The 20,971-nt window shown below is 42.6% G+C and overlaps 2 protein-coding genes across 2 annotated transcripts in view; one reads left to right on the top strand and one right to left on the bottom strand.

The window, feature by feature from the left end:
* The window catches only part of wdr27 (WD repeat domain 27), a 51,660-nt gene that overhangs the window by 2,645 nt on the left and 28,044 nt on the right, over positions 1 to 20,971 (top strand). The window contains exons 7-20 of the mRNA XM_085369415.1: positions 5 to 119; positions 209 to 311; positions 2,185 to 2,276; positions 2,439 to 2,503; positions 3,210 to 3,322; positions 4,237 to 4,310; positions 8,007 to 8,076; positions 8,285 to 8,356; positions 8,434 to 8,534; positions 8,949 to 9,038; positions 9,770 to 9,891; positions 11,036 to 11,169; positions 11,378 to 11,475; positions 13,245 to 13,366. Coding sequence (XP_085225541.1) covers positions 5 to 119; positions 209 to 311; positions 2,185 to 2,276; positions 2,439 to 2,503; positions 3,210 to 3,322; positions 4,237 to 4,310; positions 8,007 to 8,076; positions 8,285 to 8,356; positions 8,434 to 8,534; positions 8,949 to 9,038; positions 9,770 to 9,891; positions 11,036 to 11,169; positions 11,378 to 11,475; positions 13,245 to 13,366 — 1,371 coding nt within the window. The remainder of the gene's footprint in view (positions 1 to 4; positions 120 to 208; positions 312 to 2,184; positions 2,277 to 2,438; positions 2,504 to 3,209; positions 3,323 to 4,236; positions 4,311 to 8,006; positions 8,077 to 8,284; positions 8,357 to 8,433; positions 8,535 to 8,948; positions 9,039 to 9,769; positions 9,892 to 11,035; positions 11,170 to 11,377; positions 11,476 to 13,244; positions 13,367 to 20,971) is intronic.
* Positions 14,951 to 19,015, bottom strand: LOC146620114 (uncharacterized). Its single transcript, XM_085369814.1, has 4 exons — positions 18,131 to 19,015; positions 17,606 to 18,052; positions 16,999 to 17,440; positions 14,951 to 14,967 (listed from the first exon to the last, which is right to left on the bottom strand). The coding sequence occupies exons 1-4, from the start codon at positions 19,013 to 19,015 to the stop codon at positions 14,951 to 14,953; spliced, it is 1,791 nt and encodes a 596-aa protein (XP_085225940.1).

Below are 20,971 nucleotides of genomic sequence, written 5' to 3'. Positions count from 1 at the left end.
TTAGGTGTGGTGCTTTTCTCTCAGTGACGACCACAAGTGTCACCTAGTGACCAAAATGGACCTTGAGAAGATGGAAAAAAGACATCAAATGCACCGAGAGACTGTGAGCCATCAAGCAGGTGACGCGACATGAAACAGATAGTTCTTTAAACTAGTTGGAAAAGTTCACTCAGTTACTTTTATGCTACTTTTGGATGTTTTCTTCCAGGGTGTGTTTTAAAATCGTCTGCTGATAAAGTGGAGACTTCAAAACCTGTTCTCAAAATGGCTTTATGTAGGCCTCTATCAGACATCAATGGTGACCAAGAAAAGTAAGTACAGCTTAGCTGGAATAGGTGCCTTGACCCTTATTATAACTTCCTTTAAACTGGTAAAACTACATAAACTAAACAGTGTGGATGAATGGATTCGTTCACAGAGTTGTAGATGTAGTTTACAATTAGTTTTCAATCATTAGTCACAAGAAAAAACTAGATCTAAGCCTTTCATTTACTCGTTTCCTCCCTCTCAGTGGATCATATTGTTTGATTTTAGCACAAGGAAGATCTGGTTCTCTTCATTTTTGACAGGGAATCTTAATAAAGCACGACTGTCAGCTATATGTATTCTCAAGGGCTCTATTTTGTTTATTATTCCACAAAGTGCAAATGGTATGTCATCCAGGAGAATATTAGCAAAATGATTTAAAACACATATGTCAAATTAAAAAAAAAAAAAAAAAAAAAGCTGCACATTTTTGCCATTAACACAGTGTCACAAGCTCCTGGAAAAAAAGTCCTTATGACATGCCACATCCGTATGGACTAATTGCTGCACGTGTTCACACACTCACAGGAAACCTGAAGGAAACTTCACACGGCGCGGGAAACTGCTGTCTCGAAGCATAAAGTTTCAGACCGTTGAAACATATTGTTGCTGTGACAGGAGGCAGGCACTTGAAAAACACGCAGACATGACTAGATTTGTATGATTCCTAATTGCTGTAAGGAAAGCTTGTGATCTCAGTGCAGAGCTCAGCGACTTACTGACTTCACACTTTACTGTTAGAGTGAAATACAGAACAAGTGGAAGCAGAGTCAGTGTGTGATCATTTGAAGTCGTTGAAGTTTCTTTGCAAGCCACATATTCATTGTATAAGACAAAGTAATCATTTCTAGTCACTGTTAGCATCAGTGTTTAGACACTATTCAGACAGCACACATTTGAAATAATTGATTTACTACAGCAGTACAGTTTGGCACAACAGAGTTTGGCATCTGGACTTCCAGCTCATCATTCCCTGCGAGTATGTTTCTATAAATTTGGGTACTGATAAATAAATCTTGCTCTGGAGACTTGTGGATGTTGTGTTGGTGGAGGGGTTGAAGGAGCAGTGATGCTGACGTGTCAGAGTGAAAAGCAAAGCTTAAATATATAAATAAATTGGGACACTAGGGAACTAAAGCATGTTATGTATGTTTCTCACAGTGCAGCTTGATGTGCCAAACTAAAGTAGCTCACGGGCTTTGCTCAAGTAAGATTCCACATAGTAGTATGAAAATAATGATGCACAAAAATGTAAAACCTTCCAAACATAAATTGCCCACAAACTCAAAACCTCAACATGCAGCCCAGAGCAGGAAGTGGATAAAAGAGCAGAGCGACTGTGGCTCAGGGGGTTGGGAATCGCATCTGTAACCGGAAGGTCGCCGGTTCGATCCCTGGGCTCTCTGTCCTTGGTCGTTGTGTCCTTGGGCAAGACACTTTACCCTACTTGCCTACTGGTGTTGGCCAGAGGGGCCGATGGCGCAATATGGCAGCCTCGCTTCTGTCAGTCTGCCCCAGGGCAGCTGTGGCTACAACTGTAGCTGCCTCCACCAGTGTGTGAGAGTGAATGAATAGTGGTGTTGTAAAGCGCTTTGGGTGCCTTGAAAAGCGCTATATAAATCCAATCCATTATTATTAGCTCCTTTCTTCTCTGTGGTATTAGTTTCCAGTGTGCTGAATGTATATAGTTTAGACTGCATGAAGTCAAAGGTAACTTGAATCAAGGCCTATACTTTTATGGTGTACATGTCTTGCCACTTCATCACATCAATATGTTGATCTTTTGTGTCGTTTGTCTGACCCCAAATGAAAAATTCTTTTTGCGAGAAAACCCCTTAACATGGTTTTTCCATATGTTTCTGTTTGGGGGCCCTGCAGTGACAACAGCTGGTTTTGTATTGGAAGCTCTGATGGTCTGTATGTGGTTGATCTGGCTACGTCTGAACTGGTAACAGCGCTATATTTCAAAGGTAGGCTGCTGGGGACATGCCTTCTCCCATCTTTCTGTCTTTCTTTAAGAAACTCTGGTATGCCTCCAATAAAACATGTGGTTTCCCCTGAGAGATTCCACTGGTCATTTCTTTTTTGAATGTGATAGCACATGATGATGAATATGATTTTTGTTCTTGTAGATTACCCTAAGCTGAGCATCACCATGGCTGGCTCATGGACCATCTCTCCAGGGTGTGATAACTCTGTGAGTATTTCCATTAAAATTGCCTTTTCAGCTTGACTTCTATCATTAATACAGTGTTGCTGGTATTGTTTTTAGTATAAAGAGATAGGATTTACTAGTTAGGATAGTGCGATATAATGTTTTTAATGTGTGTTTGTCTGCAAACTGATTTCATTGGTGTCACAACCATGTAACATGCAGTCACTGAACTTTTGAAGGTTCTAAGTAGAAATTAAAATAAAGTGCAGCAGTCTATTTGTAGACAGGCCAGAACAACATCATAGAAAAAAGTAGATTTCCATAGGCTTTTGGATAATTGCCAAATATAATAAACTCTGTAGGAAATAAATGTAAACAGTTACACGTATTCTCAGCAGGAGAATATTAACAAATTAACTTTTATGATTGTTGGAGTGTAAATGCACCCACCACCTCTCCCCATGTCTGGCACTATATCTGGTATGTAAACATACAATATTTTTGAAAATGGCTGCAGCATTAAAACCGATCCCTAAACAGCTTTGCTTTGTTCTTTTCTTAAAACTTCTGCTAAATAACCAAGTTTATGGTTCACCAATGGCTAACTTTTATGTAAAACAGTAGCAATTATTTAATGTTCTCTCAGTCTAACAGCTTAAAACACATGTTTATGTATATATTATTACTACAAGAATAGTGTTTTTTATTTTATTAAAATTTTAATTGATTGAATTTATTTCCCACACAGATGCTGATGTTAGTGAGCTCTTTGTTTACCCCATGTGTGGTCATGTTGGAGGTGCGTCTATATGACCTAGGAAGGCCCTTGGCTTGTGGCAAAGGATTTTCAGTGTTCCCAAGGTAAAGCTGGAGTTAACTGAAAAATATTAGGTAGCAATACAATATTTTAATGATCTACAGTGACAAAACCTTTTTTTCCTACTCACTTCATCTTACTGATCAAAACCAAAATTCAAGTTTAATAGAACTTGATGAGGGACACTGTGGCCTTGTAGTGTAGCTACTTGAGGTCTAAAACTTTGTTTTGCTTTTTATTTTTTATGGGTAGTATAATAGCAAGCATTTCAGCTACTTGTTTTGTGAAAAATAAAATAAAAAAAGATTAAAAAAAAGTCTACAAACGACAGACAAAATAAGTATTTTTTAACTATTTGAAATAAGCACAAAACTGCTCTGGCTAGTGAGTGATTGCACTTTATACGATTCTAAACTTTTAAATTTGCATACGTAAGCTAACAGTCACAATAAGATTACTTTTTAAATGCCAAACGTTTTAAATTGTCCTCTGAGAAAGAAGGAACATTCATTCAGCCATTACCCGTAACTCCATAAATGATTACCTAGCAAAGTCCAGCAGCACCAATAAGGACTAATTTCATCAACGTAATGTGCTTTTTGTCTGCTTTAACAAATTTGCTATTTGTGAGCCAAAGCATAATCATTTGGGATAGTTACAACTTGCAAAAACAATGCCTTTATACAGTTTTGTTAGTCTGGTCATTTGAGCTTATATATGATTGTGGGCTGTTTTTTAAAGTTGGCCTCCTGCCTCTAATGCCCTCTGACTCTGACATTTCCATATTAACTTCCTCTATTACAAACATTCATGCCATCTGGTTTTTCATGAGTCAACAATATCATGGCATTGGAAATCAGAGGGGCTAATAATCCATAAGAGTGGAAAATGCTGTGCTCCTCCATTTCCAGTAACTCCCCCAGCCCTCCCCTCCATTTCACCCCTCTCTTGTTTTCAGTTCTCCTCCGCTGCCCAATTCTCCCCTCAATACTGAGCTAAAGAGGAAGGAGCCCAGCCATCCTAAAAAGAAAGGTCAGCATCCCCGAACACTCACCTCTCACTTATACTCATACACACAGAATAAAAAGAAAGCTACTACTATCTGAAGACTTTGAGCTTTAAAAATGTGACCCTTTTTGTGGTTTATTTCATGACTGGCTCATTATCTGTTTTTTGTTTTTTGCTTGACCACATATAAAAGCCACTTTCAACAGCTCCCTTATTCACAAGGGCTTGCCACAGCAGGTAGCACCGCATATTTGATTTGTCAATTTTTTATTTGATTTTATTTAACAGGTCTTTCCTGATGCAATCTCGGGGGATTTGTTCCTCTTAAATTTTACTATTGGGTTAATAAAAGTCTGCTGGGCAATTTCAGGAGTTACTGAGAACATCTTCATTATCTGCAAACATTCACAATTTAAAGATTCCTTCCCCTCATTTTGTTGGGGTTTTATACGACTGTCTGTTTTCATAAACAGGTACTTCAGTTAGAGCAGCACATGCAGACTGATGGTTTCTTTTACATTAACCCATTTTTTTGACTGGCTGCTTCTTCCTGTTGTGGATTCATAGGTAAAGTGAGCCTGTTTGTGTTTCTCTGGTGGACCATTAGGATCACAGATAAAGTTTATGATTGGGATCTGGCGACTTAGAACTGTTCTCCTGGAGCGACCTACTAAATACTGACATTTACATACATACATCATACAGAGAGGTAGTGCTGAGAGGCAGTATTAGCTGTCTCCTCACAGCTGGAGTTGAGGAATTTGCCAGTGCCAGACTGTGCAGGGGGTGTACTGAAGAGTCTAGAAGTGCCGTGCGGCTGCACTGTCAGACCAAAAACCACACACGTTTACACACTAACCCAGCATGCTGCTCTCCATGCATTCTGTATTCGTAAAGTTATCTACACAATTGTATACAAATTATGCAATAAACCTCCAAGATCCTTGGAAATAGAATTGTTCTTCCATTGCATGTGTGCAAGACCACTGAAGGTTTCTTACACATGCACTGAAGACTCCTGGCTTTTTGAGATGATTATAATCAGCTGCTGTTACTTTTTGCATGATGTGTACTATAACCCCTGAGTGCTGTTGCTTGAATTAAGTCATTTTATAGAAAGGATTTCAGGGAACTAGTAAAACAGAAGGACTGAATAAATTGCGAGCAATGCACAACACACATTTTCCATAGAGTGATCAGATCAGTATGAAAATACTGCAGATGTGAATCTGATTCATTTAGATTTCTCTGTCAGGGAGAATAGACAGCTTTACTGTTTGACCTGAGGTGTCACAAATTATTAAGAATAAAATGAAATAAAGAAACAAAGAAAGGCAGATGACATGGAGCACAATAGAGTTCCCTCCTTGAAGCACTAGAAGCCATTGGACCCTAAAATTCCCACTAAACTGCAGTGATCTACAGGATCTTCTCTCACAGAATGAACAGAAAATAGTGCAAATAATGAACTGAAAATGATTGGACCCACTGTATGAGTTGTATTTCCCCATAAAACATTGTGATCCAAGCTATATTAATTGCCTCCACTGTTTTGAAGATGTAAAATCTTGGATGGCAGAGAAAAAAAAATTCTGTGAAACCAGATTAAAGAGAGATAGAGAAACTGAGGTTCTCAACGTCACCTTGGTCTATACCTAAATATGTGGGCATGTAGTTTTACAAGGTATAAATACAAAAGAACAGTTACCTTGATACAGACCACACACTGTGGCCTTACTTTAGCTTCATGTTTGTAATGTAGTTCTGTGACAGCTTACTAAGGTGCCTCTGATACTTTTAGTTCTACTCACATTGCTGTCTGCTACTGTCTGCTCTTCTCATCACAGGTCAGTACAGCTGTGACACAGCTAATGTAAAATGAGGTTGACTGATTGAGAACATGACTTGGTTGGCTAATTCTTATAAAACAAATAAACAAACAAAAGAGTATCGGATGTTTCAAAGGGGCTCTTGTATGTGCTTTTTTTAAGTTCAGCTAGAATAGCCTTTATCTGTAGCAAGCCATTTTGGCTCCCTTTATGTAATTTTGTTTTTATTTGGCTTCCCTTCATTAACAACAGGTTGGTGGGTGGGCTTCTGTGCTCAGATCCAGAGATCTGTGCTACAAATGACCATATTAGGGATAAACAGAGACGAGCGTGGAACAACTATTAGATTCTGAGTGTTTACAGCCTGAAACCTGGATCATAGGGATTCCTTACATACACATATGCTGACCTCAGTGTTTGAATATTTGAATAATGTCCTATTTAGTAACTCAGGAGGTAAACAGGTAAACACCTGAGGAGAGCATACAGCTGTCTCACTTTGTGAGCAGAAAGTTTTGGGGTGTTGTAGCTGTTCCATCAGACAATGAACATCCTGATGTGCTGAACCAGACTAAAGGATTTGAATATTAAGAAACATCTTTGAATAATTTTTGTCATTAGGCTAATTCATAATGAATGCCGTAAAACAAGCGCACAGCAAACTGCTGTGATTTTACGCACATATGACTTTCCTTGGAAATTTGTCTGAAACTCTCACTTTGCTTCAAATAACTGTCTACTGTAAAGTCAGCGTAAATTATGGGATTTTTACTGCCCCGTAAAACTAAAGCACCATTATATATCAGCAGGAGATCAATAGGGCCATTAAGCAACGCCAAGTGATTGCGTCTCCATTTAATTGGCCTAAAATGCTTACTTTTCAACATGTAATCTGTTCTGGAGCAGCAAAAGCTACTTAGTATGCCGTCTCACAACACATTGGAGAAGTGGAAGGTGGTTTTGCATGTAAGCCACCAGTCTCACAGAACTTAAAAGGACTAATGCTTTACCTAACATTTAAATACTACATAACTGTTGTGATACCAGGTGAATTATGCAATTCAGGTTTTGTACACTTAAACATGTTTAAACATACAGTTATGGTCAGAAGTTTCCATCCTATCATCACTGGCACACTTTGGGCACCTTTGTACCAACTGAGCATCATTTAAATGCTACAGTTTGCACATTGGATGGATGCTTCCAGCAGGATAAGCTTGGAGTTCACTGTACTCAAATCAACTCCACAGCCAACAGATCTCAATCGAATAGAGCACCTCTGGGATGTGGTGGGATGGGAGATTTGCTTTATTGATGTGCAGTGCAAAAATCTGCAGCAACTGTGTGATACTGTCATGTCAGCATGAACCAAAATCTCTAAAGAAGTTTTCCATAACCTTGTTGAATCTATATAGTCACAAATTAAGGCAGCTCTGAAGGCAAAAGAGGGTTAGGTCCAGTATCAGCAAGGTGTACCTAACGTGACCAGAGAGTGTGTACGTATATATACGCCTGGCCCTGGAGACTATATGACCTTTTCCTACTTCCCCTTTGTTTGACAGAAGAACAGTTTTTGGAAGTGCTTACAAATTTTAATGGCTGTGGAAAAAGTGAGCTCATAGTGAACCATCACCCTTCATGGCTTTATGGATACACTTAATGCTTACAGCATGGAGTGGTCACCCAGAAATCTTGAATCCTCCTTTTAAAATATGAAACTGCTTCACGATACTGGTAGATATATTGTCATTTTAGCAATATTAAAGAATCTTACCTCATCCTGCCACTGCACCATCTATTGATTCGTGTTTTAGAAATGCAGACATATGTACTCGTTATAATACACACTTCTTCGCTGGTGTCCTAATGAGCATCTTATCTTTCAATGAAGGAGGTGTAAAGGACCAGCCTCTGGTTTTCCACTGTAAAGTGAAGTCATCTGGATATACTAGTGCCCCGAGGTATGATCACAGAATAACTTTTTGCCATATAGATAATCAGATTACAGTTTATTGGTCTGTCCAAAGTTTAAAGCACTTATTCGCTTAATTATTTTTTAATCTCATATTTCCTTTTTGTTAGGTAAAATATAGTTGCTATATGTATATATATTTTATTTGGTTGTTTGTATATGTTTGTTTTTTTTAATTTAGTTTATCTTCTTTTCAGGAGGATCATGTTTTCACCCAAAACAAATGTTCAAAAAAATTCTTCCTCTAGGAAAAAGGCTGATGGAAATACGTAAGCGACCTAAGCTAATTTCATTTAAAAGACAGTGTTAATAAAATGTGAATAGTGAACATACTTTTGCCATTTAGAGGTTCCCTCCTTAAAGATTACCCAGCAGACGGTGTGGCACTGGCTATCCCGTGTGCTGATGTGAGCGTGAAGAAGCATGTCTCATGTCTTCAGTATTCAGGTAGGTTAATATGAGTAATTTTGTCTTTTTGTCTATTATTATTATGTGTTTTTAACTATTATTTAAACAGTTGAAATGCTAAAGGTTGAGGCTATAAGTCAGATTTGGGATTGTATTAGAAACACCTGCCAATGTCGAACCGTTAGTAGATCTAATAACTGTCGACTGCATGGAGTATTGTCCATCCTGTGCTGTAAGGGTGAAGTAAGGTAACAATAATTTATGAAAAATAGCTGGCAGTATATTAGAAACAGTTTCACTGTTGCTGTTTTCTCAAGATGAATGTTCCTCTTTCAAACACAACATTTCACAGTTGTGTCTTAAAGGCTGCTTTACTATTTTTGGCTGTAATAAATCAGCTGCGGACTGAAAAATCCTAATAAAACAATCCCGTGTTTCCTTGTCTCTCCCAAGGTGATGGAAAACAAATCCTGTGTGGTCTTGGAGACAGCACACTGTTACTGTACAAGTCCTGCCTTACTGGCGCTCCAGCTGTCTACATAGGTGTGCGATGCAGAGATGAGTACCTGTACTTTTGTTTGATATTTTTGTGTTTCTCATCAAAAGAGGGTTTTTTTTTATGTTCGACATACAACTTCTTAACTGATTCAAATGATGCTAAGGTTTAAGAGTTGGCACCTCACAGAGATAAGAAGTATGTTAATAATTATAAGTCTGCTCTTGGCTTGGATAACTCATTTGGGCTCTTCTGAATAACCTGAACCTACTCTGAAATGGATGCATGGCTTGACATGAGAGTTTTAAAGAAAATTCTAGTTAACTCACTAAGCTATCACTGTCAAAAACTAAACACTGAGCTCTCTGTTACCAGAATAGTGTGGTTTGCTTATGTTCCAGAGCAATAATTGTTGAAAGGCTCACATTCTCTCCTGAGACCTTTTAGGTTTAAACTAAGCATATGTCGCTATTATATACAGTGTGAAAGATTAAAGCATTTCTGAGACGAGTGGTCCCGGGCAGTAAAATTAACACTGACAGAGAAAGAAAGAATACCCCTGCATGTCAGGCATCACTCGATGGCTGAAGTGCAGCTGGATCACAGGTCTCCAGAAGGGGGCAGCAGAGATAAAAGGAGAGAAGCTGAGGTGACACGTAGGTCACCACAAGCATATTCTCTTCTGTCTGCCTGGCTCTCTTAGCAGTACCATAAAAGTAGATGTTGTAGCCACACTCTGTATTACCAGGTTACTAAAGTCGTGCCTTCTTTTATCTAGGGCATGACAAGCCAATAAGCAGTTTGAGCTGGAGCCTTAGCAGACGGTGGTGGCTGAGTGCGTCAGAAGACCTGTCACTCCAAATCTGGACTCACTGTAACTCAGAGCCTGCCATTATCATGGTAAATCCCCAGTGAATGTGCATACACTTATACCAGTGTCTTATTTTTTTTTTTCTTGCTTTCACTCCCTGTCACCTTAATCTCCCATCACAGCTACATGGCCTACTTTAAGCCTTTATGAAATTTCCCTCATTCCTTGGAAGTCCAAGTTCTAACCATAAAAACCAGTGTAATAAAGACCAGCCAGAGTGACCTCATATTGCAAAAATGTCCTCTCTCCGAAGGTCTAAAAAAAATTAAAATAGATGTAGAAGTTCAATAAAATGACTACAGATAACTAATAGATAGCTCCACACATTTGTCTTGTGTTTTCAAAGATCAGTGTGATTGTTGGAAGGATTTTAGTCCCCTACAGATCTCCTTCTGTCATTCCGATGTGTTAATGGTTAGGTAAAATGTTCAAACTTTTTCCATTTCCATCTGTGGTTCATAAAATTCAGTCATAGCACACCTTTATAATAGGACAATTTCTGTGTAATGATCAGATTGTATCTTGGACATGTTTGTACAGAACTTGCTCAATTCAATGTTTCCACTGCTAATTAGAAAACTAATGGAATTTAAAAACAAGGAGGCCAACACAGAAAGCCAAATTAATGCAATTATGAAATAATGTGTTTCTTGGCGCAGTGATGGCACTTTTGCTATCGAAGCCTCAACTGAAGTTGGAGCATCCAAAACTCTGATCGTATGCAGACCCTCCTTACCTCACTGGGTATCATATTTAATGGGACACTCAGTTGCTTTGTCATGCCAAGTAAAAACAAGGGTCTGTCCTTAAGCTCCAAGGTCTCCCCATATCTGATGCTTATCATCCCTGCTTTGTTTCACTCAGTTAGACAGTTTGGCTGGGTCTACAGCCTTTGACTGCTTGGTATTTTTGTGAAACAGCTTGGCAATGAATACAAGTCGTTTCAGGGACAAGGGCTATGTCTGGGTGAGCCAGGATCACAAACGGCTTCTGAGAGTTGCAGTTGTGAGAAAAAGTTTGTTAAGTTTGTGTTGATGAGATGTGGTCTGGTATACTAGTATAAGTAAGTATAAGTAAGACTGAAGTAAAAACTGAAGTAAAACTGAAGTCTTGCAAATGTTTTAATAATTAAATAAAAAAAATACTATTAAGGCTGATTTTTGTCTCTGCTAGGGTGACAAAATGTTCTCCAAACCCATTAGAGGTGCTCAGTTTTATTATCTCGACAAATTTGTACTTCTGGCATCCGGACCCTCTCTGTACCTGTACCTGTATAACCTGGACATCACACGCGATGACATAAAAAGGTAATTGCAAGTGATTCATACATGTAAATAGATACACAACAGTTTACCATGTGAACCTTATAAATGCTACGTAAACTATTGGTTTATGTATGTATTTTCTTCATTGGTCTTCAGCTGAATTCCTATATAATCTTTTTTGTCATGAAGCTGTATACACATGGATGTATTGTGAAGAAAGTGAGACAAATTCAAGCTTTTTTCTCCTTAGATATCATCAACGGAGTGTCAGCAAATTGGCTGGATGCTTTGCGACAACATCAGCAACAGACATCACTGCCTTGTCTGCGATCAATGATTTTTTCTCCCGTATCCTTCTTCCTGTTGTTACTGTTCGTACAGCAGAGGTGTTTCAGTTCAGACTGCACATACACAGACATTTCCCATGTCATCCACAGCAGTTTGTCTATGGTGTCTTCTACCTGTGAATGAATGAGGTTTTCTGTAGTTTATTTAGGAATGTGAGGAATTTGAGGGTTTACAATGCATTTATTTTCCAATAAATCCACTAATAAGAGGTCCTCTCAGGAGCAGTTCTGCTCCACTTTAGTTCACTTTGCCCTACCATGTACAGAACAAAAAGAATATGCATATAGGGTGATGACATATGTAAATATGCAGATATACATATAATTGGAATTCAATCAAAATGTTTAGTTTATTTATTTTAGTTAATTTAAAAAAAGCAAAAAAATATTGTACTCATAAATTTGCATTGATAATGTATGGCTTACACTATATGTATTCCTTCTCATAAACTTAGAATCAGTCTATTAATAATACGAAAAAAGTAAGATACAGTAGGTTTTTTCAAACTACATACGACCATTTCACATTTGTACATGTGCATTTGCATTGTCTTTTTCTAATTATGTCTTCCTTCTTCTCCACCATTGTTCTCTCTTCTCCCTCATTTTCACCTCATCCTCTTCCTCCTCACCTCACCTTATCTCTTGAACCGAAGTCAGGGATCTAACACATGCAAAGATGCATAAACGTGCTTTTTTTATTCCCAGTATTTGTGCAATTAGTTATTGTCAGCAGATAAGACATGCGACCTTCCCGTCTCAGCACAGCTGACAAGCCGGCTAAACAACAATAACAGCTGGTTGTTACAGCATTATGCCAGCAAACATTAGACTTGAGTGTCCTAAAAATCACACTTTCCCTCTGAACAGTTTGCTTACATTCGTGTAAGAGTTTATTCACTTAGTGTCTAAAAGTGTTTGATCTATTTTTAAGAAAGTTTCACTAACAGCAGCATTTATTAACAGAAAAGGTCAGGATATCCTCTTATCAGACTCTTTTCACAGAGTTTTACTGCTTCCTCCATAGTAAATAGACATGGACACATATTGACAGCTGAGGTAAACCGTGAACTGACAGCCAACACTCATTGCAGATGAATGGTAGCCACTGCTATTTGTCCCGAAGTGGCCACTTTAGCAAGGATTATGCACTTGAATTGGGAAGGGTAAGAAAACAGAAAACTGAAGTTTCATTTGCTATCTGAGAGCATTTAGACTCATAAGTGAAAATTGTCACGTATAACCAACAGCATTTGTGAGCTCTTTTTCTTAGTGAAATGGATCAGTTGCATAGACAGAGTAATGTTAAGTTCTTGTGGAAACTGACCAGTCTGTCAGAAATAGCGACTTTGTAATGATAGCTGTGGGATGCAACAGGTTTAAATCATAAAATTGATTGGTCATATAAAATAATGGCAGCCTTCTTAGGTCAAAGTGTGTATGAAATATTTTGGATTTTTAAAACTGTTACAATATCTCATGAGATTTTAACACTGTTCTTTAGTAGGAGTGTCCGTGTACACCATAATAAGGCCTACAAGGCCTTCTTTTCATTTCTGTCTACTTACATAAAACAGCATGGAATGAATTAAGGTGTCTACAGGAAGGCAAACCATTGTATTCAGTTTTTGACTGAATACATCACACGGCCCTAAAAAGCTACCAAGGTTGTAAATGATAGAAAATAGTTGATTAAATATATGTTATTTTTGTTTGAGGTGCTGGTCCTCTGAGAAAAATGTTAAAACATTACTTAACAAGCTGTTTCAGACATTGTTTTGGTGTGTGGGTCAGATCGGTCTATTCAAGTATTTGACATGAACAAAGGCACAGTTGCCTCAGAGGTGCCTGATGCCCACAGCAGAGCCATCCATTGCATCACACAGAACAAGGTGAGGCGATTCGACTGTTCATGTGAAAAAAAAAAACTACCCTTGATGTATATGCATGTATTTGTCTTGTGTAATAGTAATTCCCTTCGATTGTATCTTTGTCTAATACTATTATATATCATCTTGTTAATAGAATAGAATAGAATAGAATAGAATTCAACTTTATTGTCATTGCACATGCACAGGTACAGGGCAACGAAATGCAGTTAATCACTTAATACCCACCAGCTCACCAGTGAACCACTTAGCGGTAAAGTAATATTTTGTCCACATGCTAAACCAGAATTGTTTCAAAAACTGGAAGATGTTGCTTTTTAAATCAAATCTCTTATATGTATTTGGAATTCTGTTAAAATATTTCCATTTGGGTATGCGGTATATTTGAAAATTCAATTTAAAGAAGTAGATGTGAACCCAGCTTTATAACTTCCTGTATGATTATTTCAGCCTTTATGCATGATCGTTTGTAATTGGTTACGTTGTAATGTCAGTCATCACAGTATATATAAGCGACTTACAGTATGAAAGTGTGGAGTTTGTATGTTGTCCCTGTTAATGCATGGACCCTGTCCAGGAACTCCAGCTTCCTCCAATGTTTGTCTCCTTGTGGTGTACTGGTACGTCGTCAAGGGTGTACCCCAACTCTCGCCCTGTGACACCTGGGAAACGCTCCAGGCTCTAAATCAAGTGCTTGAACAATTTATTTCCAATTGCTTCTCATTTTAGCAGATAATGTAAGATAATTTAAGACAAACAGCTTTAGGTGTAAGTGTTGTGTAAGTTTAAGTGTTTAAAAATGTCTAACCAGACAACCCAATCCAAAAAAAGGTTCATTCTGCTCATGTGGACGTAGCTAGCTATTTCGTCACTCATCCAAGTGACTTCCACAGTGTCAGTTGAGGTTTCCCCAACTTTATAAACAGTACATTTGCATAATCATTGACTCTAGCACAACTGACTAATAATGGGCTGACTGCAAATTGTCATGACCATTGGTCACATAAATGGCCTCCTTGACTCCCCGCTCAAACCAGCGTTCTTTTTGGGATGTCCTCACCTTAGATAATTGAGCATGATATCACGGATAGTAACAGATAGTCCACCATCTCCATTTCACACATGAACGCATGCCGACGTTGCAGTAAGTTGCCGTCACGTGCAGTGACAGCCGAGGGAGATATTTTATTCCAAGCAAACATGAAAATATTCACGGGGGAGCGTCTCCCCCTGCTGGTAATGCAACTTCTGCATGTGTGTCCATTTCACGCTTTGCCTAGCCAAAGCGTGAAATGGACACGGTGGACTGGCGTGTTAATTACACGTTTTGTCATGTTACTGGGTTGAACCAGATACTTATTCTTGATGGCATTACCTTGGCCCCCAGTAACGCTGTGAGGAATTCTGGAGTCATTTTTGACCATTTTTGTCCTTCAGTGTGTATGTTAAATAAATATGTACGACTACATTCACACAATATTATCTAAAATTAGAAACATCCTGTCTTAGAGTGATGCTGAAAAATAGTCGATGCATTTATTACTTCATTGTTATCAGGGTGTCCTTAAAACCCCCTGAGAAAAGCCTTCAGTTGATCCAAAATTCTGCAGCAAGGGTACTGACAGAGATTAGAAAGAGACAGCATTTTTCTTCCACCCTGGCTTTTCTTAGAATCAAATTTCAGTTCCTTCTCCTCACATACTGTCACGAATCGCTGTGCGGCAGGCAGGAGTTGGACCCAAAGTGCAGGACTCACAGACTCAGGGAGGTGAACTCAAAACTCAGCTTTATTTGCTGGCAGGGAAAAAAAACATACAAACTAATCTAAACTGGGAACTTGGAAAACTCACAGAGAGACACACAGGGAGATCCACACAGCAAGAGGGACGACGCGACACTGACTCAGAGAAACACAGGGTTTAAATACACTGGGAAGTAACGAGGGGAATGAGACACAGAAGGAGGGCACAGCTGGGAGAAATCAGGACTGACGAGACAAGCAAAGCAGGACGCATTCACATGAGACACGGACCATCAAAGTAAAACAGGAAGTATCACACAGAGACGCGAACTTGACACAGTGGAGACAGCAACTAAGAAATACAGAGACAAACCATAAGGCAGAGGTCTAAGAACCAAAATACACAGGGAAATACTCAGCTGGGAACACAAGAGACTAGACTAGAGAGAGTAACAAAAAACCAACCATGAGAACATAATGCACAATGCAGAGTGACAGAAAACAAGAAACTCAAACATGCAAAGACACACAATTACACAGAACAGAGGGGACACAGAGAGACATGAAGGGCAAGGGATCAAAACTAGAAGCCATAGAATAAATCACACACAAGTACAATAATACAAAAATCACAAAGAACTAAAAACGCTGGGTCAGGAGACCCAGGACCGTGACAGTACCCCCCCCTCAAGGGCTGGCTCCAGACAGCCCAAACACAGAAAAACAAAACCAAACAGAAAACAACCCAGGGCGGGCAGCGGGGGCCCAGGACGGAGGGCTCGGAACAGAAAACAAAAGAAGAGCACAGCAAACACCGGAGCCCAAGAAAACAAGCCAAACACAGAGCAGTTCAGGGGGCCGGCCGTGTGCAAGGCAACGGCGGCGACGTGGAAACAGTTCAGGAGGCCGGCCGTGCGCAAGGCAGCGGCGGCGGCGAAGGAGACGACGGAGCAGTTCAGGGGGCCGACCGCGCGGAAGGCAGCGGCGGCCCCCCAGTCTCAGGCGTGCTGGCCATGGCCTGGTGGGCACAGGACCAGTCGAGGCAGGACCAGACGAGGCAGGACCAGACGAGGCAGGACCAGACGAGGCAGGACCAGACGATGCGGGGGCCAGACGAGGCAGGACCAGACGATGCGGGGGCCAGACGAGGACGAAGACTCGGAGGCCGGACCAGACGAGGACGAAGACTCGGAGGCCGGACCAGACGAGGACGAAGACTCGGAGGCCGGACCAGACGAGGACGAAGACTCGGAGGCCGGACCAGACGAGGACGAAGACTCGGAGGCCGGACCAGACGAGGACGAAGACTCGGAGGCCGGACCAGACGAGGACGAAGACTCGGAGGCCGGACCAGACGAGGACGAAGACTCGGAGGCCGGACCAGACGAGGACGAAGACTCGGAGGCCGGACCAGACGAGGACGAAGACTCGGAGGCCAGACCAGACGAGGACGAAGACTCGGAGGCCGGACCAGACGAGGTTGCAGAGGCTGGACCAGGCGTAGCAGAAGCACAGGCAGAGGCCGGCCCAGGCGTAGCAGAAGCACAGGCAGAGGCCGGCCCAGGCGTAGCAGAAGCACAGGCAGAGGCCGGCCCAGGCGTAGCAGAAGCACAGGCAGAGGCCGGCCCAGGCGTAGCAGAAGCACAGGCAGAGGCCGGCCCAGGCGTAGCAGAAGCACAGGCAGAGGCCGGCCCAGGCGTAGCAGAAGCACAGGCAGAGGCCGGCCCAGGCGTAGCAGAAGCACAGGCAGAGGCCGGCCCAGGCGTAGCAGAAGCACAGGCAGAGGCCGGCCCAGGCGTAGCAGAAGCACAGGCAGAGGCCGGCCCAGGCGTAGCAGAAGCACAGGCAGAGGCCGGCCCAGGCGTAGCAGAAGCACAGGCAGATGCAGCCGGACCAGGCGACGACGAGGCGGTCGCAGGTGGCGGCTGGACGGGCTCCTCGGACCCTCCAGCGGAGACAGGAGGCTGAACGGGCCCCTCGGACCCTCCAGCGGAGACAGGAGGCTGGACGGGCCCCTCGGACCCTCCAGCGGAGACAGGAGGCTGGACGGGCCCCTCGGACCCTCCAGCTGACGAGGCGTGAGGCTGGACGGGCCCCTCGGACCCTCCAGCGGAGACGGGAGGCTGGACGGGCCCCTCGGACCCTCCAGCGGAGACGGGCGGCTGGACGGGCCCCTCGGACCCTCCAGCGGAGACGGGCGGCTGGACGGGCCCCTCGGACCCTCCAGCGGAGGCTAAAACAAAGCCAACAGGCATGAAGTCCTCTGGCGGACATGAGGACAACTGGCGCTGCACTGAGCACTGACTCTGCCCAGGCAATGCGAACATGGTGCAGTTCTTAGGGGGCTGCTTAAACTTCAGGGGTCCAGAATCAGCTGGGGACTGAGACCTAGCCTCTGGGGAAGCCCTGGAGTGGCCAACTGTGCCAACGGCGGCTAAACCATGAAAAGTACCCTGAGTAGAAATCAAGTTACCTCTCTGCATGGAGTGAATGAGCAAAACTGGCGACACAGGAGACTGAGCAGAGAGAGGCTGCTGGGCAGCTAACTGAGCTACTGGAGACACGGGTGAGAGTGGGAGCTGAGCTACTGGCGACACGGGTGAGAGTGGGAGCTGAGCTACTGGCGACACGGGTGAGAGTGGGAGCTGAGCTACTGGCGACACGGGTGAGAGTGGGAGCTGAGCTACTGATGGTGGTGAAGTAGATAACTGCACGGGAGACTGAACTGAGGGCATCTGCACTGGCACAGGGGACTGAACTGATGTCTGTTGTAACGGAGGTGGTGAGAGCGGAGTAGGCAGGGGAGTTGATGACTTCACAGGAGAATGAACCAGAGGTGAGTGCACAGGAGACTGAGCTAGAGGTGGTAGTGATAGTTGAGGGGAAAGTGGAGCTGGTGATTGAGTGGATGACTGTGCTAAGGGATGCTGCACTGGGGACACTGGAGACTGCACTGGGGACACTGGAGACTGCACTGGGGACACTGGAGACTGCACTGGGGACACTGGAGACTGCACTGGGGACACTGGAGACTGCACTGGGGACAGCAGGGCTGCAGGAAGCTGCACTGGGGACACTGGAGACTGCACTGGGGATTGCAGTGATGGTTGTAGTGGAGGTGTGACGGGTGGAGGAGTGGCTGAAGTGGCTGCGGGTCGGGCGGCTAGTGGCTCAGCTATAGAGCATATTAACGGCAGGGCTATGGGTTGAATGTCTGACTGAGTAGCAGCCTGAATGGCTGGGTGTAGTGATGGTGGTGGTGGAAGGGAAACAGGTGGTAGTGTGGATGACGGAACTAAGGGCGACTGAGTGGCAGACCGAACTGATGACTGAAGCGATGGTAGAGGTGAAAATGGAGCGTGTGGTGGAGTTAATGGCTGTGCTAGCGGGGACACAGGAGATGGAGCTAGCGCTTCTGGCTGGGCAGCTAAGTGAGCTTCAGGAGGCTGGGCAGCTGATAAACTGTTCACATTACCATCCGTAGCACAAAACACAGCCCCTGAACGAATAGTCCCACGGTTCGACACAGAAAAAGAGTCCTTACTCACCACAGCCGGCGATGTACAAGTCTGAATGTCCGGCTGTGGGGTGGCGCGCTGGCGGCGTGATCGTCGTTTCTTTTTTGATGATGGCTCTGACGGGCCGAGCGGCTCCACATCCGGCCCTTCAGGCAGGTGGGTAGTTGCAGCTGGGGGATGAAGGTGGAGCTCGTTGTGGATTAAATCCTGTTCGAGTGGGTGGAGCGCACTGAGTAGCCAGGGAAGACCAGAGATTAAACGCTGTAGTTTGGTTTCCACAGCACGGCGAAATTCCTTCCCCTCATGTTCGAGCCACAGATGCAGGAGTCTTTCCACGGAGTAGATAATGTCCAGACGCAGTTCTTCTGGTGGCTTGAGTGCTGCTGGGTCCATATCTGGTCGCGTCGTACTGTCACGAATCGCTGTGCGGCAGGCAGGAGTTGGACCCAAAGTGCAGGACTCACAGACTCAGGGAGGTGAACTCAAAACTCAGCTTTATTTGCTGGCAGGGAAAAAACATACAAACTAATCTAAACTGGGAACTTGGAAAACTCACAGAGAGACACACAGGGAGATCCACACAGCAAGAGGGACGACGCGACACTGACTCAGAGAAACACAGGGTTTAAATACACTGGGAAGTAACGAGGGGAATGAGACACAGAAGGAGGGCACAGCTGGGAGAAATCAGGACTGACGAGACAAGCAAAGCAGGACGCATTCACATGAGACACGGACCATCAAAGTAAAACAGGAAGTATCACACAGAGACGCGAACTTGACACAGTGGAGACAGCAACTAAGAAATACAGAGACATAAACCATAAGGCAGAGGTCTAAGAACCAAAATACACAGGGAAATACTCAGCTGGGAACACAAGAGACTAGACTAGAGAGAGTAACAAAAAACCAACCATGAGAACATAATGCACAATGCAGAGTGACAGAAAACAAGAAACTCAAACATGCAAAGACACACAATTACACAGAACAGAGGGGACACAGAGAGACATGAAGGGCAAGGGATCAAAACTAGAAGCCATAGAATAAATCACACACAAGTACAATAATACAAAAATCACAAAGAACTAAAAACGCTGGGTCAGGAGACCCAGGACCGTGACACATACGGGATGTTGAATAATCAGTCCCCAGCTTATCTTAAAGACCTCATAGTACTGTATCACCCCAATAGAGCAGGCTTACTTTCAGGCTCCTTTTCTGTGGAAACAGCTCCTAATTTGGATTTGCAAAACAGACACCATCTCTACTTTTAAGATTAGACTTAAAACTTTCTTTTTTGATAAAGCATATAGTTAGGGCTGGATCAGGTGACCCTAAATTCTCCCTTAGTGCAATAGGGCTAGGCTGCTCTCTGTGTGCTTATACACCTCTCTGCATTTAATCTTTAGTTATTCATTTCTGGCTCTCTTCCACACTATGTCTTTTATCCCGTCTTCCTCCCATCACCCCCAACCTGTCGCAGCATATGGTTCCCCCTGCTTGAACTTGGTTCTGACGGAGTTTTCTTCTTTCCACAGTTGCAAACTTTTTGCTCACAGGTGGTTGTTTGATGTTGAGGGTTTTCTCTCTTGCATTGCAGGGTCTTTAGCTTACAATATAAAGCACCTTGAGATGACTGTTGTGGTGATTTGGCACTATATAATTGAATTCAATCATTGCTTGGCATAAAGGGACAGAACGCTTTACTAAAAAAGATTTTTCACCCTAAACCATAAACATTGCACTTATCCTGATAATGATAGTGTTCTTTAATACAAATGCAATTTTTTTTTGAAGGCACATATTTAAGTTTTGATGTTGCTGAGCGTTGTCAAATCTTTTTCACGTCTTTTCTCATTCATAGTCTGACTAAACCTAGCCTTAACCTCCAATCTTTGATAGAGGCAGAGACATCTCCTCAGTCCATACGCAGATTGGATGACGTTGAGATCTAACCCACAAAGCGAAGAATTTGCTTGACTTGGAACCGATTACTGGTGTGAGCCTCATCTTCCATTTTACCCTTGAAGGGGCTACTATTTGGCAGATGTAATAGTCTTACATAAGGCATCTATGAGTGTTTTGCAAGTTACGTAAGGCACAAGACACGGATCGTTTTTGAGGCAATAAAAGTGTTACGTTTGTGGTGTGAATGAAAAAGGTCATGGTTAAAAACAAAAATCATGGTTATACAAACATTTCCGTGACAGACAGACAGGACATGCCATCATCAGTATCATTCATCTTGAATGTTACTCCGTAGCGCAGGAGGATTAAGACTGCCATAGGGGATGGCAGGAGGATGATGCTGGATGATGGCCTTGGAGTAAAGCTGTTCCATGATGC

This window comes from Diplotaxodon limnothrissa, linkage group LG13 (assembly GCF_057381915.1).
Source record: "Diplotaxodon limnothrissa isolate DT_005_m linkage group LG13, D_limnothrissa_male_GT1.1, whole genome shotgun sequence".
NCBI lineage: Eukaryota > Metazoa > Chordata > Actinopteri > Cichliformes > Cichlidae > Diplotaxodon > Diplotaxodon limnothrissa.
This window is presented reverse-complemented; position numbering and strand designations above follow the sequence as displayed.